At 44.3% G+C, this 21781-nt stretch overlaps 1 protein-coding gene across 2 annotated transcripts; it reads right to left on the bottom strand.

The window, feature by feature from the left end:
- Nucleotides 1-20218, bottom strand: LOC137753879 (zinc finger protein 805). Of its 2 annotated transcripts, XM_068529303.1 has the most exons (5): nucleotides 19981-20005; nucleotides 18276-18315; nucleotides 17486-17612; nucleotides 13267-13362; nucleotides 1-2315 (listed from the first exon to the last, which is right to left on the bottom strand). In XM_068529303.1, exons 3-5 carry the CDS (start codon nucleotides 17517-17519, stop codon nucleotides 685-687), a joined length of 1761 nt encoding a protein of 586 aa, XP_068385404.1. In that variant the 5' UTR covers nucleotides 17520-17612; nucleotides 18276-18315; nucleotides 19981-20005; the 3' UTR covers nucleotides 1-684. The 2 variants fall into 2 exon arrangements, with proteins under 2 accessions (XP_068385404.1, XP_068385403.1); XM_068529302.1 differs by lacking the exon at nucleotides 18276-18315 and having other exon boundaries at nucleotides 19981-20218.
- Between the last annotated feature and the right edge of the window lie 1563 nt (nucleotides 20219-21781).

Genomic DNA, 21781 nt, shown 5'->3' with positions numbered 1-21781 from the left:
ATTACCTGATTAAAAGATTTACCACATAACTAGAGCAATTAGTAAACCAATAATAGTACAGGACCAAGAAAAAGTCTGAGTATTAGGTCTTTAAAACCACATGAAGAAAAGGTTTGTCTTTAAAGAATCAAAGCCTAAATAGTCTAAAATGGTGCAACAGAACGTGCCCATTCATATGTGTATTCTTATCTCCTTAAATATAAAGGTATTTGATGGCTCAAATCAAAAAATTAAGGTCCTTAAGAATAGAGACAATGTTTTAGACCAAAGGAGATGTTCAATGAAAGTTTTCAGACCTGTCTAACTCTCTTTAAACTGGATAGCAATGAATGTATATACAAGACACATAGAGTCTAGGTTCTTTACCATGGAAACAAAACTATCCTCCTGCCAATTAACTAAGGAATCAATGACAAAGTGCCATAGCTTGGCAAGGAAGTCTGAAAGAAACATTTTGTAGTTCATTTTCTATTTTAAGTCTCTCTCTTCTTTTTTAAAAAAATTCCTGAGATAACACTGAAGTGTAAACTAAGAAGAAAGATGTAGCTGAAGGTTTTCCTAAGTGCATAATAACCACTGGGTCTCTCTCCTTTATGAATTCTCAGATGTAGAATAAGGCTCTAGGTTGGGTCAATTTCCAATATGACTCTTTAGATGACAACTGATATCCTGCAATAGGTATTCTCACAGGGAAGAAAATTGTGGGGTTTCTCTTTGGTATGAATGATCAGATTCTGAGTAAGATGTTTCCTCTGGCAAAAGATTTTCCTCAGTCGTTACATGCAGAAAGTCTTTCCCCAATAGGAGTTCTTGAAGATTGACTGAGGATTGCCCACTTGTGAAGGTTCTTCCCACATCTGTCACACTGACAGGGTTTCTCCCAGTATGAACCCTCTGATGCTGAGTGAGGGATGAGCTGCGACTGAAAGCCTTTCCACACTCACTGCACTCATAGGGCTTCTCTCCAGTGTGGATGATGGAGTGTCGAATGAGGTTTGTACTCCAGCAGAAGGTTTTCCCACACTCGAGGCATTCATAGGGCTTCTCTCCACTGTGAATCCGCTGGTGCCTGGTGAGGCCTGACCTGCGGTTGAAGGCCTTCCCACACTCCATGCACTCGTAGGGCTTCTCTCCAGTGTGGATGCTGAAGTGCCGAATGAGGTCTGCCCGATTGCTAAATGCTTTCCCACATTCTTTGCACTCAAAAGGTTTCTCTCCAGTGTGGGCCCGTTTATGCAAGATAAAAGTGGAGCAGTGGGTGAAGGCCTTTCCACATTCAGTGCACACGTAGGGCTTCTCCCCAGTGTGAATCCGCTGGTGCCTCTTGAGGTATGACCTGTGGTTGAAGGCCTTCCCGCACTCGAGGCACTCAAAGGGCTTCTCCCCAGTGTGGATGACATAGTGGTGAATGAGGGCTGCGCTCTCACAGAAGGCTTTCCCACATTCACTGCATTCGTAGGGCTTCTCCCCAGTGTGAGTCTGCTGGTGCCACATGAGGTATGACCTGTGTTTAAAGACCTTGCCACATTCAAAGCACTCATACGGATTCTCACCACTGTGGATGATGTAGTGTCGAATGAAACCTGGCCTATCTCGGAATGCTTTTCCACATTCTTTGCACACAAAGGGTTTTTCTCCAGTGTGGCTCCTGTTATGCAAAACAAAAGTGGAGCGGTGGGTGAAGGCCTTTCCACATTCATTGCATTTATAAGGCTTTTCTCCACTGTGAATCCGCTGGTGTTGTGTAAGGTGTGACTTGCGGTTGAAGGCCTTGCCACACTCCATGCACTTATAGGGCTTCTCCCCGGTGTGGACCATGTGGTGTTGAAGGAGATAAGTGCTCTTACTAAAGGTTTTCCCACACTCTGTGCATTCATAGGGCTTCACTCCAGAGTGAATCCTCTCATGTCGAGCAAGGAGGCGTTTCTTATTAAAAATTTTCCCACATTCGTTGCATTTAAAGATACTTTCCTCTTCCTGAATCATGAGATCATTACCAGATCCACATGAGTCATGGTCATGGACAGCACCTCCTGGAGGGACCGGCTCCTCTACAATCCTTGAACACACACCACCAGGTGTCCCTAAGCTGCCATATTCAGAGCTTGGTTTCCCAGGGAGCTTCCCCTTCTGGGGTTCTATCTCTGGTCTCAAGTGTCCTTCTTGCATTTCCAATGACCGTTCCTTATCGTTGATTTGGCCCAACTGGGAGTCCTCTGAAACTCTTTGTATTAGTTGTTTCTGGAGTGAGACTCCCTCAGACAGGGCTGGCTCACAAGTGGTAGGTTCTGTGGTCTTGGGCTTTCCTTTGTCACCTGAAAGAAATTCAATACACAAAAAGACCTGTTAATAATGCCAACATGAAAGAAAGAAAATCAATATTTCAGTGAAAGAAATGAAGATGAAAATAGTGTCTCTGTGTCTGCCATGTTTCCTGACCTCTGAATCCCAGGATAACAATTTCTTTCTTTCCTGATCCTTGGACTGTTGACACCTTGAAAGGGAGACCCAGAGAACTAGCTGGGTGACGGGAGAGGGTGCTGGAAAAAGACACGGTCAATTCCAGACTGGATAGTTATGCAAATAAGTAACTCATCTGGGCTCACAGAGAGTTCATGGTGAAGAGATGACTCAGTGCAAAGCCTGAAAGACCAACTATGTGATCAGAAGGTTGGGGTTTTAAGCCATAAGGTAACAACTAGACCTCCAGAAACAGAAGGAGGGCAGGAGACTGAGTCATACAGGCACTAATTTAATCAGTTGTGCTTATATAATGAGACTCGGTGAAATTCTTAGGTTGGCAATATTTCATGCATATATTGCCATACATCAATGCCAGGAGGCTAACGAGTCTGAGAACATAGTAGCTTACGTTTGGAACCTCTCCAAAATCTGCTCCTAAAAAACATCTGATGCAAACCTATTGGACAAAGACTTTACAACAACCATCTTAAAAAAGCTCAAGGAGCTAAAGGAAGATACAGAGAAAGCCAAGAAAACTAGGTAAAAACAAAATAGAACCATCAATACAAAAAAAGAAAACCTAAAAAGAAATGAAAAAGAGGGAATTCCCTGGTGGTCCAGTGGTTAGGGCTCCATGCTCTCACTGCAGGGGGCCCAGGTTTGATCCCTGGTCAGGGAACTAAGATCCCGCAAGCCATGTGGCACGGCAAACAAAAAAAAAGAAATGAAAAAGAAATTCAGGAGCAACAAGTTCAGTAACTAAAATGAAAAACTCACTAGAGGGATTCAAAAAAAAATTTGAGCAGGAAGAAGAAATAATCTACAAACTTGAAGATAGGACAATGGAAAATATTGAGTCTGAGAAACAGAAAAAAAGAAAAGATTGAAAAATAGTGAGTAGAGCCCAAGGGACCTGTGATACACCCAATGAATCAACATACTCATTAGGGAAGTCCCAGAAAGAGGAGAGAGAAAGGGTCAGAGAGAATATTTGAAGAAATAGCGGAAAACTTCCCAAATCTGACGAAACATCCAAGAAGCTCAATGAATTCCAAGAAAAATAAAGAGACTCACACTGAGAAAATTACAATCAAATTTTTGAAAGCCAAAGATAGATAAGAGTATAGCAAGTATGAAGCAACTTGTTACATACAAGGGACACTCAATAAGATTATCAGCAGATTTCCCATCAGAAACTTGGGAGGTCAGAAAGCAGTGGTTCAATATATTCAAGTGTAAAACAAACAAACAAAAAGTGTCAAGTAAGAATCCTGTATCTGGCAAAACTGTCCTTCAAGAGGGAGGAAGAGGGACTTCCCTGGTGGTCAAGTGGTTAAGACTCCATGCTTCCAAGGCAGGGGGTGCAGGTTTGATCCCTTGTCAGGGAACTAAGATCTCACATGCAGCTCAGCACAGCCAAAAAAAAAAGTGAGGAAGAAATTAAGACATTCCCATATATGAAAGCTAAAGGAGTTTGTTACCACTAGATCTGCTCTGTAAGAAATTCTTAAGGGAAAATTCTTCCAGGGTGAAATGTAAGGACACTAGACAGTAATTCAAAGCTATACCAAGAAATAGAGATCTTGATAAAGGTAAATACACAGGCAATTATAAAAGCTAGTATTACTTTGTAACTCCACTTTTTTTATATATATATATATTTATTTATTTATGGCTGTGTTGGGTCTTTGTTGCTGCACACGGGCTTTCTCTAGTTGTGGCGAGGGGGGGCTACTCTTTGTTGCGGTGCACGGGCTTCTCATTTTAGTGGCTCCTCTTGTTGTAGAGCACGGGCTCTAGGCACGCAGGCTTCAGTAGTTGTGGCACGCGGGCTCAGTAGTTGTGGTGCACGGGCTTAGTGGCTCCGCAGCATGTGGGATCCTCCCAGACCAGGGCTCGAACCCGTGTCCCCTGCATTGGCAGGCGGATTCTTAACCACTGTGCCACCAGGGAAGTCCCGTGTAACGCCACTTTTTGTTTTTACATGATTTAGAAGACTTTTTTAAATTGTTAATCTAAAGGCTACTATTATTGTAACTTTAGTTTATAACTCCATGTGTAGTTTCCTACATAATTTAAGAGACTAATGCATTTAAAAGAATTAGTAGTTTAAGTTTCTAGGCATACAATATATAAAGATGTAACTTTGTGACATGAACAATTGAAAGAAAAGATGACAGCTGTAAAGGATTTTTGTTTGTTTGTTACTGAAGTTAAGCTGGTATAAAATCAAATTAGTGTTAAAACTTTAATATGTTAGATGTCATTCCCATGGTAACCACAAATAGCTATAGAATATATGCAAAAGGAAATGAAAAAGGAATTTAAATGTTTCACTACAAAATATCGACTAAACACAAGACTATAACACAGAAAATGAGAAAAAAAAGCTATAATGCATATAGAAATCAAATATCAAAATGACAGAAGTCTCTCCATATCAGCAATTACTTTAAATGTAAATGGATTAAACTCTTCAATTAAAAGACAGAGATTAGCAGAATTGATAAAAACACATGATCCAGAGACTTCCCTGGTGATCCAGTGGTTAAGAATCTGCCTTCCAATGCAGGTGACACGGGTTCGATCCTTGGTCGGGGAACTAAGATCCCACATGCCTTGGGGCAACTAAGCCCTGGCACCGCAACTACTGAGCCTGCACGCCAGAACTAGAGAGCCCACATGCCGCAACTACACAGCCCACGCACTCTGGCGCCCACGCGCTCAACTACAGAGCCCATGTGCTACAACTACTGAGCCCACGAGCTCTGGAACCCATGTACCACAACTAGAGAGAAGCCCACGCATTGCAACAAAGAGCCCACGTGCTGCAGCAAAAGATCCCACGTGCCACAACTAAGACCCCACGCAGCCAAAAATAAATAAATAAATATTAAAAAAAAAACCCCACATGATCCAACTCTATGCTTTCCACAAGAGACTCACTTTAGATCCAAAGACACAAACAGATTGAAAGTCAGAGGATGGAAAATGATACTCCATGAAAATACTAACCAAAAGAGAGCAGAGGTTTCTATATTAAAATCAGACAAAATAGGCTTTAAATCAAAAAAGATTACAAGTGACAATGAAGGACATTATATAAATAAAAGGTATAATACAGCAAGAAGATATTACAATTGTAAACATTTACATAATGACAGAAGGTCAAAATACATGAAGCAAAGAATGACAGAATGGAAGGGAGAAAGAGCACTACAACAACAGATGGAGACTTCAACGTCCCATTCTCAATAATGGAGAGAACAACCAGGCAAAAGATAAGTAAAGAAATAGAGGACTTAAATAACATAATAAACCAACTAGATCTAACAGATACATACAGAATATTTTACCCAACAACAATAGCATACACATTCTTCTCAAGTGTACATGGGACATTTTCCAGGGCAGACCATAGGTTAGGCCACAAATTAAGTCTCAACAGATTTAAAAAGATATCATACAAAGTATGATTTGTGTCTAATGAAAACAAAAACTTAACATACCAAAACTTACAGGATGCAGTGAAAGCAGTGTTAAGAGGGAGAATTGTAGCTATAGATGCTTCCAGTAAAAAAAAAAAGACCTCAAATCAACAACCTAACAACATAATTAAGTAGGAAAAGAAAAGCAAACTAAACCCATACCTAGCAGTAGGGAATATGAAAGATTAAAGATAAGTAATACAGGGGACTTCCCTGGCAGTCCAGTGGTTAAGACTCTGCGCCCCCAATGCAAGGGGCACGGGTTTGATCCCTGGTCAGGGAACTAAGATCCTGCATTCCGTGGCCAAACAGTTAAATAAACAAACAAACAAATAAATAAATATTTTTAAAAAGGTAAATAGTACAGAGAATAAAAAAAGAGAGAGGGCTTCCCTGGTGGCGCAGTGGTTAAGAATCTGCCTGCCAATGCAGGGGACGCGGGTTCGAGCCCTAGTCTGGGAAGATCCCACATGCCGCGGAGCAACTAGGCCCGTGAGCCACAACTACTGAGCCTGCGCGTCTGGAGCCTGTGCTCCGCAACGAGAGGCCACGATAGTGAGAGGCCCGCGCACCGCGATGAAGAGTGGCCCCCACTTGCCGCAACTAGAGAAAGCCCTCGCACAGAAAGGAAGACCCAACACAGCCAAAAATAAATAAATTAATTTAAAAAAAAAAAAAAGAGAAAAATCAATGAAACAAAAAGTTATTTGAAAAGATCAACAAAATTGACAAACCTTTAGCTAGATGAACCAAGAAAAAAAAATATTCAAAATACTAAAATCTGAGATGAAAGTGGGGATATTACTTTTGATTCTATAGAAATCAAAACAGAGTATAAGAGAATACTGTGAAGAACTATACACCAACAAATTGGAAAACCTAGGTGAAATGAACATATTCCTAGAAACACAAAACCTGTGAAGACTAAATCATGGAGAAATAGAAAATCCGAATAGACCTATAACTAGAAAGGGATTGAATTAGTAATCAAAATCTCCCAACAAAGAAAAATCTTGGACTTGATGGCTTCACTGGTGAATTCTAACCAAACATTTTTTAAGAAGAACTAAGACCAATCCTCAAACTCTTCCAGAAAACTAAAGTGCACAAAACACTTTTAAACTCATTCTGAGACAAGCATTACCCTAATAGCAAAGCCAAGTACACTACAAGAAAACTACAGAGCAATATCCTTTATGAACACTGATGCAAAAATCCTGAACAAAATATTAGCAAAACGAATTCAGCAACATATCGAAAGGAATATACACCATGACCAAATGCAGTTTATTCCTGTAACGTAAGGACAGTTCAACATATGAAAATTGATCAGCGTAACACATCACATTAACAGAATGAAGGAAAAAGCCCACATGATCATCTCAAATGATGCAGTAAAAGCCTTTGACAAAATTCATGATTAAAAAAAAAACCCCACAAACTAGGAATAGAAAGAAACTACCTGAACATAATAAAAGCCATATATGATAAACCACAACAAACATCATACTTAATGATGAAAGTCTGAAAGCTTTTCCTCTAAGATCCAGAACAAGTTAAGGACATCCATTTTCACCACTTCTATTCAACGTAATACTGGAAGTTCTAGACAGAGCAATTGGCAAGAAAGAGAAATCAAAAGCATCCAAATTGGAAAGGAAGAGGTAAAATTATCTTTGCTTGCAGATGGTAGTTTATTACATGTAAAAACCACAAAAACGTCACAAAATAACTGCTGAATAAATGAGTTCAGCAAAGTAGCAGGATACAAAGTCAACACACAAAAATCAGTTGCATTTATATACATGAATAATGAACAATCTGAAAATGAAATTACAAAACAGTTCTATTTACAATAGCATGAGAAAGAATACTTAGGAATTAATCAACGAAGTGAAACACCTGCAAAATGAAAACTACAAAACATTGCTAAAAGAGTTAAAGATGATGTAAATAAACGGAAACACATACCACGTTCCCAATTTGGAAACCTGATATTGTTAAGATATCAATACTACCCAAAGTGATCTACAGATTCAATGCAATCCCTATCAAAATCCCAACATTTTTTTTTTAATCTTTTGGCTGCGACGCATGGCACGGGGGATCTTAGTTCCCCGACGACTGGGGATCAAACCCGCGCCCCCTGCATTGGAAGCCCAGAGTCTTAACCACTGGACCGCCAGGGAAGTCCTCCAGCAAAATTTTTTGCAGAAATAAAAAAAATCCACCCTAAAATCTATAGTGCACCTGAAGAGACCCTGAATAGCCAAAACACTCTTGCAAAAGAAGAACAAAGCTGAAGAACAGAAAATTCCCGATTTCAAAACTTACTACAAAACTACAATAATCAAATACAGTGTGCTACTGGCATAAAATCAGACAAACACACCAAGGGAATAGAATCGAGAGCCCAGAAATAAACCCCCACATATATCATGAAATGATTTTTGACAAGGGCGCCAAAACCATTCAACGGGGGAAAGGACAGTGTTTACAACAAATGGTGCCGGGAAAACTGAATATCTACATGCAAAAGAATGAAATTGGACCCTTATCTAACATCATATACAAAAATTAACTCAAAATGGAGAGAAGGGACTTCCCTGGTGGCACAGTGGTTGGGAGTCCGCCTGCCAGTGCAGGGGACACGGGTTTGAGCCCTGGTCCGGGACGATCCCACATGCTGCGGAGCAGCTGGGCCTGTGCACCACAACTGCTGAGCCTGCGTTCTAGAGCCCGTGAGACACAACTACTGAGCCCGCATGCCTAGAGCCCGTGCTCCGCAACGAGGAGTAGCCCCCGCTCACCGCAACTAGAGAAAAGCCCATGCACAGCAACAAAGACCCAACACAGCCAAAAATAAAATAAATAAATTTATTTTTTAAAAAAATAGAAGAAAACATAGGGCAAATGTGGCATGGCACTGGATTTGGCAAAAATTTCTCAGATATGACACCAAAGGCACAGGCAACAAAAGAAAAAATAGAAAAATTGTAGTTCATGAAAATTAGGAAAATTTGTGCATCAAGACACTATCAATGGAGTAAAAAGATAATCCAAAGAATGTGACAAAATATTTGCAAATCATATATCTGAAAAGGGATTAATAACCAGAATATACAGAGAACTCAAACTTAACAAAACAAATAAAAAAATAGCCTGATACAAAAATGGGCAAAGGACTTGAATAGACATTTCTTCAAAGATATACAAATGGCTAATAAGCACAAGAAAAGATGTTCAACATCACTAATCATTAGGGAAATGAAAATCAAAACTATAATGAGATACCGTCTCACAACCACTAGGACAGCTACTAGCGGAAAAAACAGAGAATAACAAATGTTGGTGAAGATGTGGAGAAACTGAAACTCTTGTACACTGTTGGTAGGAATGCAAATTGGCACAGACTGTGGAAAACAGTATGGCAGTTCCTCAAAAAATTAAAAATGGAAATATTGATACTACATGATCCAGTAATTTCATTTCTTGTTATATGCCCAAAAGAATTGAAATCATGGTCTCAAAGACATTTGTACACCCATGTTCACAGCAGCGTCATTCACAATAGCTAAAACATGGAAGCAACCCAAGTTTCCACCAAGGGATGAATGGATAAGCAAAATGTGACACACACACACAAACAAGAATATTACCAAGCCTTAAAAGGGAATGACATTTTAACACATGCTACAACATGGATAAACCTTGAGGACGTTATGTTGAGTGAAATAAGCCAGTCACACAAACAAAATAGTGTGTGACTCTATTTATATGAGGTACTTAGAGTAGTCAAAAATCACAGACACAGAAAGATTGTGGTTGCCAGGGGCAGGGCATGGTAGGGACATAGGGGGGTTATTGTATAATGGGTACAGAGTTTCAAATGATGAAGAGTTATAGAGAAGGCTGGTGGTGATGGCTACACGACATTATGACTCTATTTAATACCATTCAATGTATACTTAAAAATGGCTAAGATGATAAATTTTACACTATCTGCATTTTACCACACCCACAAAAAAAGATAACATGAGTAACGCACGAAGAATCCCTACAAATCAAAAAGAAAATGCGGGACTTCCCTGGTGGTGCAGCGGTTAAGAATCCACCTGCCAATGCAGGGAACATGGGTTCAATCCCTGGTCTGGGAAGATCCCACATGCCGTGGAGCAACTCAGCCTGTGTGCCACAACTACTGAGCCTGCGTGCCACAACTACTGAAGCTCACACACCTAGAGCCCACACTCCACAACAAGAGAAGCCACTGCAATGAGGAGCATGTGCACTGCAACAAAGAGTAGCCCCTGCTCACCACAACTAGAGAAAGCCCATGTGCAGCAACGAAAACCCAATGCAGCCAAAAAAATAAAATAAATAAATAAATAAATAAATAAATAAATAAAATTTATTAAAGAAAAAAAAGAAAATGCAGGGCTTCCCTGGTGGCGCAGTGGTTAAGAATCTGCCTGCTAACGCAGGGAACACGGGTTCGAGCCCTGGTCCGGGAAGATCCCACATGCCGTGTAGCCACTAAGCCCGTGTGCCACAACTACTGAGCCTGCACTCTAGAGCCCGCGAGCCGTAACTACTGAGCCCACGTGCCTCAACTACTGAAGCCCGTGCACCTAGAGCCTGTGCTCCACAACAAGAGAAGCCACTGCAATGAGACGCCCACACACCACAACAAAGAGTAGCCCCTGCTCGCCGCAACTAAAGAAAGCCTGCGCGCAGCAACAAAGACCCAACGCAGCCAAAAACAAATAAATAAATAAATAAATTTATTAAGAAACAAGAAAATGCAAACAAGTCAATAGAATAAAATAGACGTTTATCATGAAACGACATTTCAAAGAAGAAAACTTAATTCATAGATTGACCCACAATTATACGATAAGGTGCTAAAGTTCCTTATGAACGAAGGAAAAGCAAATCAAAGCCATGTGGGATACAATTCTGTATTCATTTGATTGTCAAAAATTGAGGAGCCTTATAATACCAGGTATTGGTCAAGGTATGGGTTGAAGAAACCTCCACTCTTTCCTGGTGGAAGTGTAATTGGTATAGCCCCTTTAGAACACAACAGGAATTACCTTGTAAACTTGAGAATTTGCACAGCCTATAATCCAATAATTTCACTCTAAGAAACATTAAAAGACAGCCCTAAACATGAGCAAGATGACTAATATATACAAATGTTCTTGGCAGCACTGTGAGAGTGAAAAAATGTGAACAATTAAATGCTACAGACAATGGATGAATACAGTGTGAGACAGGAACATTTTTAATTTATTTTCTTCACTGTAAGGAACTTCAGCATATTTTCACTTTGAGCAGAGAAAAGGATAAAGTTATAAAACAAGCAGAATATAAGCGATGAAGGCACTTTCATGAAAAGCTATTTTCTAGATTCTGATGTCGGAACTGGCCATGCCCAGGGGCAAGACCTCTTCAACTAGGTGAAAAGAGAAACTACAGATATGAGAGTCCAAATGAGTGTGGAAGGGCTGAAGATCAAGCAATGTGAGGAGGCAGACTTTACTTTCAACATGAAAACTTGCTGACACATTAGTGGTCACATGCTGAGACATCTGTGGCTACACCTGGGGTAGCTCATGCAGGACACAGAGCTGACCAGAGGCACAAGGCAGATGTAGAGACCAGTCAGGGGAACTACTAGCATCCCGCAAGGAAAAGATGATGAGAGCTTGGACTCAGAATGCAGGGACAGATCTGATGGGAGGTGGCAGAAGTGACAGATTCAGGAGATGTACACGATGTAAAATGGACGGGATGTGGGAGGCGGCCAGATGTAGGGGCCGATGGAGGTGGAGGGGTGAGGAAGTCTCTGGGGCTGTATCCAGTCTCCAACCTGCTTGGACGGCAGGACCATGCGCTCTAACTTGGGAGGGGAAGGAGTGAGCATCGTGACGGGTTCCTCGCCAGGCATGTTGACTGGGTGCCTCTGAGATATTCAGGTGGAGAAGGGCAGAGAGCAGCGGGCAGAGGCTCGGAACTGCCCCTCTGAGGGGCTGTCGATGGGCTGCACACAGACACTCGCAGGCTGGTGGGGCCGCCTGAGGGACTAGGAGGGAAAGAGCACGACTCTGCAGGGGCCCCATCACCACACACGGCGGCCCCAGTGCCCTCAGCAGCCCAGATGTGGGGCACAGCAGGACAAATTTCACCGTCAGGTTTTACCAAACAGGAGGAGTAGGGAGACGTGCAACAAGGGAAGGCTTCTTGAGTGTCTGGACAGACAGGGTGGGAAAGGGGAGGCAGAGGAGAGCTGGAGAGGAGCTGGGAGAGGAAGGAAGGCCTTTTTCCTCAGAGGTCAGAGGGAAACGTGAGATGCATTACTCACTACAATACAGGGACATGAATGACACCAACGGCTTACTTCCCACGAGCCACTGACTGCGGCGCAGATGCTGTGCTAAGCGGTGTCATGCTTTAACGTGTTATGTGACCACGTCCCCAACAACCCGGGGACGGAGCAACTATCACGAACAGACTGAGCGCAGCAGACCACACTCGCCAAACCATCTGCTCTTCTCCTTGGACACACGGCTCAGCCCCATCTCCCAGCCCCGTCCCCCGAGTGTGGCCAAGTGCCTAGTGCCTGTCAGCGGAAGCGCAGGGCTGGTGTTTGTGGGAGTTGGGGTGGCATCTTCCTTGCCCTCTCACTCTCCTCTGCCAGCTGCAGGAGGTCAGGACAACCTTCAAGCCACATGCTGACGGCAGAGCGGACCCGGGTCCCTGAACAGCTGTGTGCTGCACAGTCACACGGACCGGGTGTGACTCGGAAAAAGTGCTTCCAGGGACATCCCTGGCGGTCCAGTGGTTAAGACTCCAAGCTTCCACTGCAGGGGTCACGGGTTCGACCCCTGGTCGGGGAACTAAGATCCTGCATGCTGCAAGGCGTGGCAAAAGAAAGAAAGAAAGAAATACAAAAAAAGAACAAGTGCTTCCATATGCTGAGCACTAAGATGCTGGAGTCTGTCTGACATGGCAGCTAAGATTTAACTTGGTCAAACTTATATATACAAAGACACAACGAGATCCCAAAGTTCACTAGGGCCACAGAGCTGGTGATCGGTCGGCACCCAGGCTTGAAGCCCAGGCAGCTGAAGCCCAGGACACATCTCAGCTCATGCACCTCTATCCTCCAGGAGGACAGAGGGACCTGGGGTCAAAGGGCTCCGTGGCCTCCAGACCACCACAGAGGCCCGAACAAGACGCTTCCCCAAGGAACCAGGGCCAGCGGCCTCCCCCTGCAGGGTCTCCCAGCTGCCCACACCTTGGCTCCTACCTGGACAGGTGCTTTGGGAGAGGTCTTTCTTCACCGTCCACAGCTCCTGCCCCTGCTCCAGCTGGTAGATCAGCTCAGGTCTGGGAACAGGACACCCTGTTCATGGAGAAAGGAAGAAGACACTAGGATTTCTGTGAAAACAAAGAAAACCTCTCGATCTAGTGTGGGACTTCAGGATGTGGACAAGACCTCAGAATGAAGCTGCGCCCATGCATATACAAAATGCTGAATTGTGAACTGGAAACCAGAGACATGCCACACTGCCATGGAGTTTTTATTCCTAGGTCAAAAACTAACATATAGTGTATAATCGTAGTAAAAGGACTGTGTTCAAGCAACTTAAATGCATTACATCATTTCAAAATGGAAATAAATTTATGGAGTAATTTAAACAACTAACATATTTAAAATATTGACTCTTGGGAATTCCCTGGAGGTCCTGTGATTAGGACTCTGTGCTTCCACTGCAGGGGGCAATGGGTTCAATCCCTGCTGGGGAACTAAGATCCCGCAAGCTGCATGGTGCAGCCAAAAAAAAAAAAAAAAAGAAAAAAGAAAATTGACCTTTCCATTCAAAACAAGTTATGTGTCTTCATTGATCTAGTTCTTTCTTTAGAACCCAAGCAAAGTTTTGTATTGTTCTTACTATAGGCCACAGAGGATTCTATCCTAGGACTTCCTCACAGCATTCCCAGCAAGTACATATTGTGATCAGCACCATTTTTTTAAAAATTATAGTTCATTTACAACGTCATATTAGTTTCAGGTGTACAGCAAAGTGATTCAGTTATATATATATGTGTGTGTGTGTGTGTGTGTGTGTGTATTTATATACACACACACACACACACACACATACATATACATATTCTTTTTCAGATTCTTTTCCATTACAGGTTATTATAACATATTGAATATATATAGTTCCTTGTGCTATACGGTAGAACCTTGTTGTTTATCTATTTTATATATGGTAGTGTGTATCTGTTGATCCCAAACTCCTAATTTATCCCTCACACCCCACCCCCCAACTTTGGTTACCATAAGTTTGTGTTCTATGTCTGTGAGTAGCCCTATTTTATAGATAAAAACCATACAGAAACCAACGCTCAGGCAGATAATGTGATTTGCCAGAGAGGCCAGAATTGGTGAATGGCTGAGCCAATATGGAGGCCAGGTCTGGCCAGCTCTGCTCTGTGCACTGTTTTACCACAAAGCTACACAACACTGTTCCAGAAGGTGCTGGATCCAGGCATGGGGACGATGTGACTCCTGAGGAGTAACAGCGGTAGTGGCGGCAGCGAGCTTCTCAACTGCTAACCTGCACATAACCTGGCCACACGAGGCACAGTTCTGATTCCTTCCCGTAAGTTAGCCATGGACCCTTGCTACGGCCCCGGCAAGCAGGTACCATCTTACCCCATGTTACCAACGAGCACCCCCAGGCACAGACAGCTTCAGTAATTTGCCCAGGACCACAAGGTTTTACGGAGCAGAGTGGGGACTGAACATAAGAGCCTGGCTCCGGACCCTGGGCTCCCCAGCACTACACTAAGGAGGAAACAGCAAACACCCCTGAGTGGGGCCAGCATCCTGAGACCAAGTGCAGGGCAGCTGTGAGGCAGGGGTGTGAGCACGAAGACTCACCCGCTGGGAACAGGGGCCGGGGGAGGGGCAGACTCAGTGACTCTAGACTTCAGCGTTTCATGAACTACTAGAAAATAATAAAATTGAGAATCCTACACAGTGGTGTATGGTCACATTGGACATTTATAGAAACATCAAATAACATCTACTTTCATCAATATTTCATAAAAGGACTGTTGCTTAAAATAAACCCACAGAGGACAGCTTCATCAATGAAGGTGTATGTTCTTTACTGTGTAAGTCCAGCTGTATGAGACTCAGTGCAGTAGCTGAGTTTTCCTGACTTTGCTAAGGACCAGGAGAGCATGAGAATCAAAAGGGTCCCTGGAACAGGCCTGATATGCAGTCAGTCCCCCAATGACCAGAGTGAGCTGTGACTAGTATTAACGTTAACATTTTTCTTAAAAGTGACCCACTTTTTATTTTTCTTACATTCGTTCAAAAAGGGAATCCTGTTTAGCTCTGGTAAATGGGAAACAGAAACCCAGAGTCACCTGAGTCGATGGCAGGTCAACCTGAAAAGGCAGCAATAAAATCCGAAGGGTGAGGTTAAGTGCCAGCGAGCTCATGCTGCTGCTCAGGGACGGGGCTCCCTCTGCTGAAAATGGGAAATTAGCAATAGTGGGGGTGGGGGGAGGTGTTCAGTACTGAACCCAGATTTTCACTACATAATCAGGAGGCAGGAAAGACACAGAATAAAGGACTGGCTTCCTCAGGGTGTCTCTCAGTGCCCCTGGTGAAGTGTCCGTGAGCCTTCAGAAACAGGGTCTCTCAGCCTCTGTTCAACTGACATTCAGATCCAGGAAATTCTTTGTTGAGGAGAAGGGGAGGGAGTGTGTGTGTCCTGTGCAGCATAAGGATGTGTAGAAGCGTTCCAGGTCTCCACTCAATAGATGCCTGTAGCATCTACATCCCAGTTGGGACAACCCAAATGTCTCCAGATGTTGTCATGTGTCCCCTGGGGGACAACATCATCCTTGGATGAGAACCACTGGCTTACAAGGATATAAATAGGGTGACGGGGAAAAGCGACTGTGACAGGGGAGGGGCCTCCAAGAGATTTCGTGATCAGGAAACAGCTGGTGAGGAGGTGGTGACTGTGCTGAGAAGGGGCAGCCATGTGAGAGGCCCAAGGACACCCACACCCACCAGGCACAGAGAAGAGCAACTGCAGAGGCCCGAGGCAAGTATGTTAAGTATGTGCACAGGAAATAGCAAGACACCAGCGTGCTCAGAGCAGACCGAGCTCGGGGAAAGCATGGGGAGGAGAGTGAAGGGGTCAGCAGGGCCAGATAGTGGACCTTTTTATTTTTTAAATTTTGTTATAAAATATCTAAATATGTCAAACGTTTCCTAATTTTGTGTAACACAGAACACAATCCCAGTTCTCTAAGAACAGGCATGTCTTACCCTAAGCCCTGGATTTACAGCTCTCCTTTCCCTCAAACTGCGAGGTCGAAGGTGATTATCCTCAGGCTGCTGTTTCTCCACCTTGGCTCTCTTGCCCTTGTGGGCGGGATCATCCTGTGTTGAATGGGGCTGTCTTGTCCAGCCTCAGGCACTAAGCAGCGTCTCTGGACTCTAGCCTGCTAGATGCCGGGACCACCCACACCCCAGGTGTGACAGTCACATGTGGCTGCAGACTTTCAAGTGTCTCCTGGGGACAAAACCGCCAAGTACTGAGAAGCACTACTCTCTCAGCTTCTCTCTCCTGGACTAGCAGAGGATCTTGGCCAGGACTCAGGGAACGAGAGACAATCATGAAGGCACAGGAGAACAGAAAAGCCCCATAACCGAGATCCTGTGGTTTACAACAATACCTGTTGGCACTGAAGGCAAAGACCTCCCGAGGCCCCACCTGCCTCACCCTCTTCCTGGAGACCCTCCCATCACTCACAGCCCTGTGGACTGGCTTGCAGGGGACACTTGAGCCAACCAGTCCCACCCAGTCAGCTCCCGGTCTGGAATGTGAAATAAGAACCTCAGACAGAGGCCAGTCTGTGCTGGGCACTGGGGTAGAGGCTCAGGAAGTATGGGCTCAGGTGGCCACTCCTGCACCGCCTCCATCCCTGGAGCCCAGCAGCAGAGAAAGAAAAAGAAACAATGTTAAGTATGCAAAGAAGTAAAAACAAGGCATCTGGGGGCTGCAGAGAGCAGGGACTGGGGGGGCCACTCCTGTCACAAACTTGCTGAGGCGCAAAAGCCATTTTGAAAAGACAGAGACGTGAACAAAGCCAGAGGGAAAACCAGGACAGGAGATCCAGAAGTCAGGGCATAATCCTGGTGGTTCCCAGTTCCTACATCAGCCCATCATACGGCCCAACAAGAAATTCTGCCTTTGGGTTCTGCAAAACACCCGTTTCCTTCCATCATTTTCTAGGAGCCAAAAAGGAACTTTATTCAAAGAGACACAGGGATAGCAGGCAGGAAGAGATGAATCTCAAAAATGACTGAAGCTGTGAGGAAGGGGGAGGGAGGGCTCCTGAGGCCTTCTTGACCAGCCAAGACGGAGCCAGAGTTTGGGATAAAGGAGGTGGCAAGTCCTCTGCATGGCAGAGTCGCAAGGCCTTACCCAGAGACACCAGGAGCCCGCAGTTTTCCAGCATCACCTCCTGGTACAGGGTCCTCTGAGCCGGGTCCAGCTGCCCCCACTCCTCCCGGGTAAAAGTCACGGCCACATCATCGAAGGTCACAGACACCTGGAATGTCAAACAGAGATAGTAGCATTAGCCTTGGGATGGTTGGATGGGATCAGATCCCGTCTCTGCATCGCTGGTAAAGGTGCAGCAAGATCAAGGCCCTCATCACTGGGCACTTCCTCTGCACTGGGCTGAAGCGGAGGTGGACGATGCTTTGGACATAATACGATACAGCCATACTTTGGAGATACTGGGGGTTTGGTTCCAGACCACTCCAATAAAGCCAGCCACAGGATTTTTTTGGTTTCCAGGAGCATATAAAAGTTATGTTTACACTATACTGCAGTCTATTAAGTGTGCGATAGCATTACGTCTAAAAAAATAATGTAGACACCTTAATTAAAAATTACTTTAGGGACTTCCCTGGTGGCGCAGTGGTTAAGAATCCACCTGCCAAAGCAGGAGACGCAGGTTTGATCCCTGGTCTGGGAAGATCCCACATGCCGCGAAGCAACTAAGCCCGTGTGCCACAACTACTGAGCCTGCGCTCTAGAGCCTGAGAACCACAACTACTGAAGCCTGCGCGCCTAGAGCCCGTGCTCCGCAACGAAGAGAAGCCCCCGCTCGCTCTGCAACTAGAGAAAGCCCGTGCGCAGCAACGAAGACCCAACACAGCCAAAAAATTAAAAATTAAAAAAAAAAAAGTACTTTTTTGCCACCTACTGTATAGCACAGGGAACTCTACTCAGTGCTCTGTTGTGACCTAAATGAGAAGGAAATCCAAAAAAGAGAGGATATATGTATACGTATAGCTGAATCACTTTGCTGTACAGTATAAACTAACACAATATTGTAAAGCAACTATACTCCAATAAAAATAAAATTTAAAAAAAGGAATAAACTGAAAAGCAAGAAGGAAAAAAAATTTTTTTAGAAGTACTTTATTGCTAAAAAATGCTACCCATCATCTTGAGCCTTCAATGAGCTGTAATCTTTTTGCGGGTGGAGGGTCTGAACTATTGTGAGAACTACCAAAATGTGACACAGAGACACGAGGTAAGTGAAAGCTGAAACGCTTGCTGGACGCCGGGTTGCCACAAAACTTCAATCCGTAAAAACACAGTATCTATGCAGCACAATAAAGCGAGGTATGCCTACAGTGTAAGAGAGAGGAGCGTCCTATGCAGGAGCCATTGGAAAATGACACAAGTCAATGGAAATGACATTGGAACTGTGAGATGCAGACAGAAAGGACGCTAGGATGTCAGACGATTGAGTAAGTCATATTAATAATAATATCAATAACGTTAACAACAGCAGTACCTGAGCTTCACTGGTCCTACTACCTGCTGCTCTACTACCAGCTGAGTGCTTTATATTATGTCTAAAAGCAACTAAGTCCCTAGCTCTTAAGCCATCGTTTTCACCAGTATCTCCTGACTAAACACACTCCATATAGAGTTTTCCTTGTTAATGTTACTTCCACCACCATATTCTATACATTCTCCTCAATGTGAAATGTCCAGCAGATGCAGGACCACATCCCTATGTGACCAGAACCACTAACTAAATATAAAAACTCCAGCCACTCCACTCTCAGGTGAACAGCCCCACCAATGCAGATCTATCATTTAAATGCTCCAAGACATCGCCTCATGGTTTTTCACCTGCACGTTCACTGCTCACATCTCTCTGCTTTCTAGCTTCATCCTATCAGCTTTCTTGAGTTAGTATTTCAATTAAAGACCTGGAAATTCCTAATAAATTGACTGATTCATACATAGGAACCCTGCAATATTACTCATTTCTGGTACTGGATAAACTCATATTACTAGGCACATTTTGGGCAGGTAGATAAGGATAGAAAAATTAACTAGGGCTTCAACATTGACTACCAGATGATATACGTTTAATTAATTAAAACTCTCCGGCAGGTAATCCTACAGCATCCTCTATGATGGTTTAAGGGCGCACATATGGATGGCTTTCTCTGGTTGGTTTTAAGTTGGAAGTGGGGACAAGGATTAGGGAAAGGGTCAATTATTAATCAAGTCCTGGCCATTTGGGGCCGATGTTACAGAAGTCACTGTTTCTCTTCCTGGACTGTCTCGAGATAGGAATCTGGCTTCTGGCAAGTCTGACTTAGACCGGGCTGGACTCCTGGGTTGTTGATTGTAGATAAGGGACTGGATTGCGGGGCAGGTTGTTTGTCAAAGTTCTATTTTTATACGCGGTCTATTTTCCATTTGTATATTCAGTCTCGCATGTTCTAAGACTGGAGATAAAGTCAGTGACGAGCCAGCTCCACTGGTCGTACACAAACACAACTGCAAAGAGTAATCTAGCGCCTCTCTTGACTTCCACCCTGCTCAGGAGCCCTCTCCGAACCAGCAGAGAAGCAGCAAGGCCAGAAACATGGTCCACTCACCCGCGTCGGGTCCATCCACGCCGCCGCCATCATGGGACCCTGAGGAGAGAGCGGGGCCCGGAGAGGCGGCGACAGAGGCGGGTACCGCGGGCTCAGCCGACAGCCACCCGTTCCCTGCCCTGGGCTGGGTGGCCGATCGCACGGAGGCTCACCGCTAGCTCAAATGCGCGGAGGGGAGCCCTAGCCTCCTTTCTGCTCATTTGCGAAGAGCCGCACTACAAGCGGCCACAGAACAGCTATCCCCTCCCCACAGCTGGCGTGGACGGAGCAGTCGCGCGCAAATGACATCTGCAGCCAACGGGGTGGGAAGTCCCGCCCCTGCGCAGGAAATGCCCCCGCCCTGGGCCGTCATTGGTCCAGCGCCTACAACAGACGCGCGGTGCACAGCCTTCTGGGTAATGTAGTTTTTTCTTAACAAATAACCGGCCGCGGAGCGCGTTCCAGAGCCGCTATTCCTCCATGTAAACGACTTAGGAGGCCCAGGGGTACTTCCCTGGCGGTCCAGTGATTAGGACTCCGCGCTTACACTGCCCGGGACTTGGGTTCGATCCCTGGTGGGGGAATTAATATCCCACAAGCTGCAAGGCACGGCAAAAAAAAAAAAAAAAAGACTTAGGAGACCCAGAGCCCCGAATCAGACCCGCCTCTTCACAGGGGACACAACTTGGGGGAACCAAGGAGCACTGAAGGTGCAGGTGAAAAAACTATGAGCCAATGTCTTCGAGCATTTTTTTTTTTTTTTTGGCTGCACACAGTGAAAGCGCGGAGTTTCAACCACTGGCCCGCCAGGGAATTCCCTTGGAGCATTTAAATGATAGATCTGCAATGGTAGGGCTGTTCATCTGAGAGTAGAGTGGCTGAATAGCTTGTATTTACTTAGTGGTTCTGGTCATATAGGAATGTGGTCCTGCATCTGCTGGACATTTCACATGGAGGAGAATGTATAGAATATGGTGGTGGAAGTAACATTAACAGGGTAAACTCTATATGGAGTGTTTTTAGTCAGGAGACACAGAGGTGAAAAAGATGCCCGAAATGATCAGAAAACATGTTTGAGCTCCTCGCTGAGTAGTCTGGATGTTTACTCTGGTGCAGTCAAGCTTATTGTAAATGAAGGGAGCAGCTGCCACATAAAACTGCAACAGAAGGATGTAGGGGAATGTTGGAAGAAAACTCCCAAAATTGCTGCAAGCAGAGCGCATGATTTCAGAAGAGGTTGAAGATACATTTATTATCAGGGATGATTTATCCTGATGCAATAATATGACAACACCGTGTAAGTGCTAGTGAATTCATTTGAGAATTGGATGGCATTGATGTGCAGTGAAACATTTTATCTTGAAGATGGCACCATGTTGGATGTCAGTATAAAGAGAATGGACCTCTGGATGGATTAGTGTCCTGTTTTACAAATGACATACTCCTGAAAACATGGGGAAAGTGAGTTGAGTCTAGGAGCCACTGGGATAGGTGATAGGTTATGCACCACCAGCGTGGTTATTTGCATAAAGTAGTAACTTGTTTTCAAGAAGTGTCGTTAAGTCACAATACCTGCGGCCCAGGAAGGGCATCATTTTGGGCTGCTCGCATGGGAAACAGTTTCTACAAGAAATAAAGATTCTAGGGACTTCCCTGGTAAGACTCTGTGCTGCCACTGCAGGGGGAGTGGGTTCAATCCCTCGTCGGGGAACTAAGATCCCACATGCTGTGTGGTGCGACCAAAAATAAATAAATAAATAAATAAAATAAAGATTCTACTCAATCACACACCAACTCATGCAACTATAAAGACCAGGTACAA

Source organism: Eschrichtius robustus, chromosome 19, assembly GCF_028021215.1.
Source record: "Eschrichtius robustus isolate mEscRob2 chromosome 19, mEscRob2.pri, whole genome shotgun sequence".
Taxonomy (NCBI): domain Eukaryota; kingdom Metazoa; phylum Chordata; class Mammalia; order Artiodactyla; family Eschrichtiidae; genus Eschrichtius; species Eschrichtius robustus.
This window is presented reverse-complemented; position numbering and strand designations above follow the sequence as displayed.